The 8444-nt window shown below is 28.5% G+C and overlaps 1 protein-coding gene across 1 annotated transcript; it reads right to left on the bottom strand.

The window, feature by feature from the left end:
• Window positions 1-1115: 1115 nt before the first annotated feature.
• LOC106463273 lies at window positions 1116-7229 on the bottom strand. Its single transcript, XM_013923291.2, has 3 exons — window positions 7044-7229; window positions 3529-3719; window positions 1116-1999 (listed from the first exon to the last, which is right to left on the bottom strand). Exons 1-3 carry the CDS (start codon window positions 7201-7203, stop codon window positions 1853-1855), a joined length of 498 nt encoding a protein of 165 aa, XP_013778745.1. The 5' UTR covers window positions 7204-7229; the 3' UTR covers window positions 1116-1852.
• Window positions 7230-8444: the final 1215 nt, after the last annotated feature.

Below are 8444 nucleotides of genomic sequence, written 5' to 3'. Positions count from 1 at the left end.
TTGGAAGGTTTACACGGTCCCTTGTTGTCAATCTCTTAGGTTATTCAATAAAGCAGTTCCGTCTATTTAAGAATACGTTACACTGTCGCCATCTATAGTGAACATTATGAAACGAGAAAACAACATGCTTTACAATCCAACAAATAATTTTTAATATTAGCTTTCACATGAAACCTATAAACTACACACTAAGCCCAGCTGGAAATTAGTCAAAACCATGGAATGTGATAGAATGGAGCTTCATAAAAATTATTTAGATGGAAAAGTTTCCTCTTTATGCATCCTCTTTTATAACCTTCCATTTGGAAAATATACAAACCAAACGGATTCCAACAATACACCGTAAGCTTGAACATGCCTTCATCAGTACATTAAAGAATTACTTTGACAAATTTACTATTACGAAACTTACCTATACTAAAATTATCATCAGAATCAACAATCAGAGTTAGCTGACCAAGATGTGTCTAGATTGGTTTTTCGTGCATCAAGGAAGGTACACTTTTGCAGCTAGTTGCATATATTATTCTGGGGTCGAGCGGTGAAACATTGTGGTATCAGTCGTAAGACTTGCATCAGCTTAAATCTTGGATAATACTTGGTACACGTACAGTTTTTATGCTGGCAAAACATAATTTTCTAATCTATTGTAAAATTAAGCTTTGTAATTGGCAGTAAGGATGTTTCCCGACTTTAGATATTACTAAGCGCACACAAAATTGTTTGCAATATTTTCTGAGCTAATGTAAATTAAGTTCAGTATGTAATAAGTATTAGATGTATCCTGAATATCTTTTAAAGTTTTAACCAATTTTTATGACTTTTTGTTACACAGTAGTATTAGTTATTTGTTGTTAAACAAAAAGTTGCACAATGGGCTATTTTAGCTGTGTCAACTGCAGGTATTAAACCACGAATTTAACGTTAAGTCCTCAAGCTGACTATTGAGCTATGGAGGAGGGACCAATTAATTGTGCAACGGGTACTAACCTTTTTTTAAAGAGCTTTGTTATCTAAGTTTAATGCAGTCATTTTTCAGTAGTTAGTGCACAACTAATACCACAATGTTGATGTACAAATAAATCAGCCACTAATAAACCACAATGTCACAAAACTTACATACATTCAGCTCACAGTGCTTGCTTTTTATTCATAAAATGAGTTATTCAAAGCTACACAACAAATTTACACTGACCACATCTCTGTATAACATTAAGGTGTAATATGGCAAGATCAGCATATTTTCATTTTAAGAGCTTATGTTATCATAGTATTACTGATTTAATTAAAATTAAAAGTTTGTTAGGAAACTTTTATTCTGGACTCACTGGCCAAGCTTACACAGATACTTTAATGTAATAACTGGAATTTGGATGAATATAAAAAAGCATACAATTAAAACAGTTCTTGTGTGTTGAGGCTGGCAACCAAAAGTCATAAAAAATGAGTAAGAATACAAGTATACTGTATGAAAACTACAAATACCAGATAATGCTTAAAGAGTACATGAATAAGTACAATAAACCTCTTGCAAGTAAGTCATCAGTTTCTTTCAAGGCAAGTTTTAAAATACTCCAAAGGAATGTCTCACGCATACTTTCATTTTAATTTATTTCCAGAATACTACTGTTGTTGTTAAAATGTTTTATGATTTTCTAATGAATATAAGCAACACAGAATAGTGATTTGACATTACTTTAAAGTTACAATTAGATTACACAAACTTTTTCCATATGATCTATAAGTATTTTATTCATTCTTTTACAATATCCAATTCTAGCTTTTAATCTAAATACATATGTACTACCATCAAGCAAATTTAAATATTTTTATATAAGATACTTAAGTTCCATTATCTTAAAGCTTCAGGTGAACTGCTATCTTTAACATGAGATTCTTCATCTGTCATTGCAGCTGTAGTTTTGGCTAAGATGTCTGCCTCTAATAATGCTTGAATTTCTTCCTTTGTGAGGGCCTGTTTGGCTGGGAATATTCTTTTCTGTATCAAAAAAAAAAAGTAAACAGACATATGTGGTATTTGCTTCAAGCAAAAATAAAATGTGCCACAAGTTATTCCAATAATATTTCTAAATAGTAAATGGAAATCAGGAAATTCAGCTGAGTATACAGAATGGATGTTTAAATACAAGATCATCATAATTAAGTAACTTAATAGGACTGATCATTTCATAAGTCATCATAAATAAAGTGTAAATAAGCATGGCTGGAATAACATGATTTACAGGAGTTTTTTGGTTTTTTTTCTATAAGATCCATAACTATGAAACAGCAGTATTTGTACCTTCGCATGCAGTCTTTCAATCTATCATCCTCATGAAAAGGAAGATAAGCTTTGACTTATTATTTGTTGTTTTAACTCTTTATTCTATTACCTATGATTCTAATCTTCTTTTATTCCCATAACTCCTATAGGAAACACAAAATGATATATTTAATTACTTGCAAGTAATTTCACCAAGAATTCATCAAATTCAAAGCTATTTCAAGTTATTACAAAGTTAAAAATTTATAAAGTAAAAGACAAAAGCTTGAAAATTCTAATTTACTGTTCAACTCATTCTATGTTAACATTCATTGTGCTTTTATTAAAATGCTGAATCAAACAAAACTGCTACATAGTAAAATGCAAAAACCCTTTAAGAAATAAGCTATGTAAACTTCCTTGAAGACAATTTACACTTTGTTTTACACCTACAAGTTATACAATTTTACTAGAAGATTGTCCCACAAAAAATATGATAAAAATTAACACACAGTTAACAATAGTAAATAAACAGAAAACAATGCCAGCAATCCATAACCTTGAAAGATTTTGTGTTCCAGATAAGTTTTCTCATGATCTTTAAGATTATTCTTCTTTCCTGGAATATTTCTTACAATGCACAGATCTTAAATTGTAATCCTTATTATAAAAAACACACCATCAAATGTCAAAATATAAATGACCATAAACAATAATTAATGTTGAGTTTCTCCTAATCCATACAAACACTGCAATGTATAAGATATAGAATATTGTCAGTTTTGTATGTCTTTTATGAGAATAAAAGATCAGAATTATGTTAAACATTAAATCTTACCACTTCAAATATTTGTGTTATTCCTTATTTGACTTACCTTCAGTGAAAATTAAAAAAACTGTATCAATAATTTATTTTGTGTGCTATTCCTATTTCAATAAATAACTGTTTTTGAAGTGTTCATGTATACGTTATACAATAACTTTTCATATTACCATGTATCAGTAATTGCCTATACTGATCAAGAACTGATCTGGAATTCTACTGTACTGAAGATAAAACCAAACTTTTAATCATCTACAGAAAATTTGAAAAATAATACAAGAACATAACAAACACTGAGATTTATGATTTAAGCTCTTCATAACAAACATTAAATCTTACCATTTTACATTTTTCTCACCTTGAAAGAACAAAACAAAAATCAACACTTGTGAATCTTGAGTTAGTTTGAAACAGTTAATAAATTATTATAAAACAGTCTTACTTCAATATATGAAGAACTTATTTCTTCATCAATATCAACACTTTCATAATCAGAAAAGAGTGAGCATGTAACAGGTGGATCAGTCAGACATCTTCTTTCAACATGGCCATGACGGACTGCTTGAAGAGATGTAATAATATCCTTGGAGCTTAAATCCCTGTTCTTACACTTTAGCTTATCCAGTCTTGACTCTATAATATTGTAGATGGAATCTCACATGAAAAGACACTTTTAGTACAATCATATTTTAGGTAAAAGCAAACACATCATTCATCATCATTAGCCACTATGATGGAGGTTGTTGATTCAATCATACAGGTGATCAATGCTTGTCTATTTTCATTTTAATATCACAAGTTTGAAATTACTATTTTAGTACAGTTAAGATAACTTTACTGCAGTATGTGGTTTTAGCTAGATTATGGACTAATTTACACAGAAGTAATAATATTTTGGGACTAAAATTCTACAATGGTAAGAAAAACTAAATAATTAAAAAGTCCTAGCTTTTAACTGTATTATACAAGTGTAATTTTATGTCATATATCACCCTCTCTTAACTAAAATTTCTCTTTCATGAACACAAAAATCACTGGTATTTTATATTTCTTATCTATATCACTTTATGTAAGTTTTCTTGCCAGACACAAAAAATGTAGAAACACACTTACCTCAAACATTAAACAAAAGAGTAAAATGGTGATGACAGTTAACAGTTAAAAAATCATAATACATAAAAAAAAAAGAGATTAATTATAATGTAAAAGATCTTAATACCAAATTATTATGATTAAATCTTTAAGATGAAATGATTGTTATGTTTTGAAGTGTTAATATAAATTGAAACAAGGATGCAAATTTTTTAATATAAATACATTGACTCTAAACCAATGGTTCTAATCTGTAATCCAGTGGCTTCCGTTAGGTGGTCCAAGCAAACACTGCATAATTATAGAAAATTGCACATAATGTATAGATTCCACTGTGGACGACGTATATGTATATTAAAAAAGTTAAATGGGTCCGTAACAAATAAAGTTGGAAAACCATTATTCTAGAGTGCAATACTCTATAAATTTAATATTTTCAACCTAAAGTTCAACTGGGAACTTAGGATATGTACTCTGATGATACAATCTAAATTGAATGTTAGTCTAGCTGTTAAGTATGGTTGGTTCAGAGTTTATGGTATTATTTTTAATTCCAATTTAAAACTGCTATTAATATTCCTAGTGGCTTTTTTATCTTTATGATGGATTAATATTTATTTTTGATCATATAAAAAAACTTGAAAAATAGTACAAAAATACAGAAAACATTGAGATTTATGTTTTAAACACTTAAAGATAAACATTAAATCTTATCATTTAACATTTTTCCCACCTTTAAACTGTTCAAGTTGCTTTTAGAAATATCAAGTTATCTATTTACATGTTTCATATTTCAATAAACTCCAAATACCATTAAACAGGAAAATAAAAATGGATAGAACATATTTGTGTTATTCTTTATTTCACTTACCTTCAATGATAATTTAAAATTTTAGCAATAATTTATTTTCTGTGCTTTTCCAATTTTGCTAAATAACTGTTTCTTAAGAATTCAAAGATATTTTTCATCATAATTTTTCATATAAACATGTACCAGTAATTGCTAGTAACAACAACTGATCTTAGATTCTACTGTACTGAAGACAAAACCAGACCTTTGTGGAGCATGTTAATGCAAAAGTCATGACCAGAGTCTCATGCACCTACAGTAATAAATGTCCATGTACATACAAGTTTATGAGATAATGAATATGATTTTCCACGGTACTTTTTCCTTACCTTTGTGTATGTGACATCAACACGTGATGTTTATAGTAATCTTTTAATATTATTTAGGTTTTTTAAAGTTAATTTTCAAGGTATTAGTGCTGCCTAAATTACAATACAGCTTGTTTTTTTGAGTGCAGATCAATCATATTTGCTGTAGTGAAACTTTTACTATATCGTTACAATACAATATTCATATCACTGCAGTTATCTCACTTCATCAAATAAAAAGCAAATTTAAAAATTGGTCAAGGGTGGAAAAGAACAAAAGTACAACTAATATGTATCTGTATATTAACAGAAAATTAACTGAAAAGAAACACACATATGTATTTGTTGATTCCCCATCTTCAGAATGTTATAAAACAAACTGAATAAAAAAAATATGCAATGGAAAAATTGATGAGATAAATATTTGATACTGAAACAGTATTTCACATTCAAACTTCAATGAAGAATCTTTTTGTCTAATGAATTTATTATAAGTAACATAAGACAGGTGAACAGTAAAACTAACAAATTTAAACTACAAATAAACCAACATCTACTTTAAAGCCAAGTGTATATAGGTCATAAAAATTACATGTCACATGTTAGTACTTAAACTAGATTGCAGTGTCAAATGTTGAAATCTAAAAAATAATAGTGTTGAATTTGATAAGATAAAAAAAGATGTACAATGTTGCATGTCACTTTTCAAGAAAGGGAAAATAAAAAATATTCTCGATTTAAGGTTTACAATTTCTTCCAAAAGGCAAAGGAGGAAGTGATATGAACTTGAAAGAAATATACATGACTTAGTATAATTAAAATTTGTACAGGGATATGACAATTTTTTAAGTATACTAAAAAATTATGAACATATAAATACCTGATGCTTGAGTGAAGGAACTGCTTTCGATGTAAAAACTATAGGTTGCATTTATTTAGTACTGTTTCACAAATAAAATGTTAACTTATAAAGCAGTTTATAAATTATTAATAATATTGACAAAATTCCTTTTATTCACACAGCCATCAACCAATACTTTGCCATTAAATTTCCTGTGCCAAAATATAATACTTTAATAGCTGTCTGTTTGTCACATGTATTTTTTTTTAATTTCTGATGCAGTCAAGCATGTTGCTAGTTAATATTGTATGTGAGGAAAGTTTCAGTAAACATGGAATGTTGAAATGTTGCATGATAAGATGGGCAATGTTGCAGTCAGTTTTTACCTATAATAATATACACCCACAAGGATAATCTATTTCTAGTTGTTATAATTTCCAATACAGATTTGAACAAAAAGACTATATAAATTGAAATCATTAAAACTTAAGAATTTTAAATGTATTGATTGGAGAAAAATGACTATATTATATGTAATTAAATGCAAGTGTTTGTAATAGATAATTCTGCTATTTATCATATCGATATATATTATTTACATTTTCTACGTAACTTCTAGTAATGAACTTTTATTTTTAATTTCATTACAAACATGTACAAGTTCCACTGTCACTGTTTCTGTTGAAAATGAAATTCAACTTTTACTTCAAATCTTAATAACGCATTAACGGGCCTATTTTAACTCTTTATCAAGTATTTATAATTATCATATTTATACTTATTAACAAAGTTATACTTGTACTCAAGTTGTAGTTCTACTTTGTACTTTGTAGATTGTATTTGTAGCCATACTCTTTGATTCTTACCCAAGGATTTTATGTAATTATCGGAATCTGGTAGGCGACTTACTGCTGTAAAATCGTCGTCAAATGAAGAAATAGATTCAGTGCGCTCATCAGTATGACATTCTGATAATCTTTTCTCGTCATTACGACTGTCTTCTCTCTCCAACCATGGATCGGCCATAACGTTTTACAATAACGCCTCTCCATCTAGCGGGAAAGCACTAAACTCTAATTTAATGCATATTACTTAACGTACCATCTATTACCTATTTTTATATAATTTATTTACTCGAACCTTTTAAAAATCGTTGTCAAAGATGAAAAGCCAGATTACGTATGTGATCATGGAGGTATTTCTTGATCGTTCTGAAGATCACATTGTTCCATCTTTACAATATCCTGAATTTTCATTTCGTGGGATTATACTAAAACAATGTATACTGCGTGACAAAATGCGATTTTTGTAAATCAAAAATTAAGAAATAGTGCTGAACATAAAATAGAGTTGCATCAGCATTATCATGAATAATTAGTTAAGCTTTATTACTCAAGATTGTACAGTTATGAAAAAAAGATTTTTCCAGTTTTTACTTGTAAAGGTATTAAATAATAAGAATAGGAATTAATTGCCTCATAATCATGTTAATGCTAAATTGTAATATCCTAAGTATATATATATTTTATTTTAAGTATAAACTAGAAAATGCTTGAAAAGTCATTTGAGAGAGAAGCAAACTTGCTCGGCTTACTATTCATCAAAAGGATGTTTCCCGTTTACCCACCTCGGGACAATCAAAGTAACACAATAATTTAAAGTTTAGGAATTTAACGAAAAGTATGTCACGAAATATATCATTGGTTGAAAATTATAACCCAAAATTTACCAGATTTACATTACTGTGTATTGTTAAGCACATGGCTACTCAATGGGCTATCTGTGTTCTGGTCACCACGGATATTGAGACCTAATTTTTTAGTTGTAAGCTCACAGACTTACCACTGAGCCACAGGTGGATTATATTACTGTATGAACTCTTCAAAATAAAGAAAACTTATTTTGAAACGAAAATGCACTTGTAAAAAAGAAATTTATAAGTTAAATATTCTATAACAAAAATAAATACTATATTGCCATTCTACAAACACTATGATGTTGAAATTTTACATTGTCAAATATTACTTTAGTAATAATAAAAATATTATGCTTCAAATTATTGGTTTTTAAAACTTTTTTTTTTCTTTTCACAATTCAGATATTTTCGAAAAGTCACTTCATGTTTTGAATAAGTTTCTTGGTGAACATATTGTTGCGTCTCTGCTTGTTTGATAATTCCCGTAAAATTTCCTTCTGAGAAACTTCGGCGATACGAGTTCTTTCTTAATTAAAACTAGTTTATTCTTTCTCGTTACAAACTTTATAAT

This window comes from Limulus polyphemus, unplaced genomic scaffold (genome assembly GCF_000517525.1).
Source record: "Limulus polyphemus unplaced genomic scaffold, Limulus_polyphemus-2.1.2 Scaffold51, whole genome shotgun sequence".
NCBI lineage: Eukaryota > Metazoa > Arthropoda > Merostomata > Xiphosura > Limulidae > Limulus > Limulus polyphemus.
The sequence above is the reverse complement of the archived record's forward strand: the minus strand, read 5'-3'. Positions and strand labels throughout refer to the sequence as shown.

Coding starts and splice junctions, on each gene's coding strand:
- LOC106463273 (XM_013923291.2), bottom strand. CDS start 7,203: ATGGCCGATCCATGGTTGGAGAGAGAAGACAGTCGTAATGACGAGAAA. Junction 3,720..7,043: donor TAATTACATAAAATCCTTGG/GTAAGAATCAAA, acceptor ACAATATTATAG/AGTCAAGACTGGATAAGCTA. Junction 2,000..3,528: donor TAAGTTCTTCATATATTGAA/GTAAGACTGTTT, acceptor TTTTTGATACAG/AAAAGAATATTCCCAGCCAA.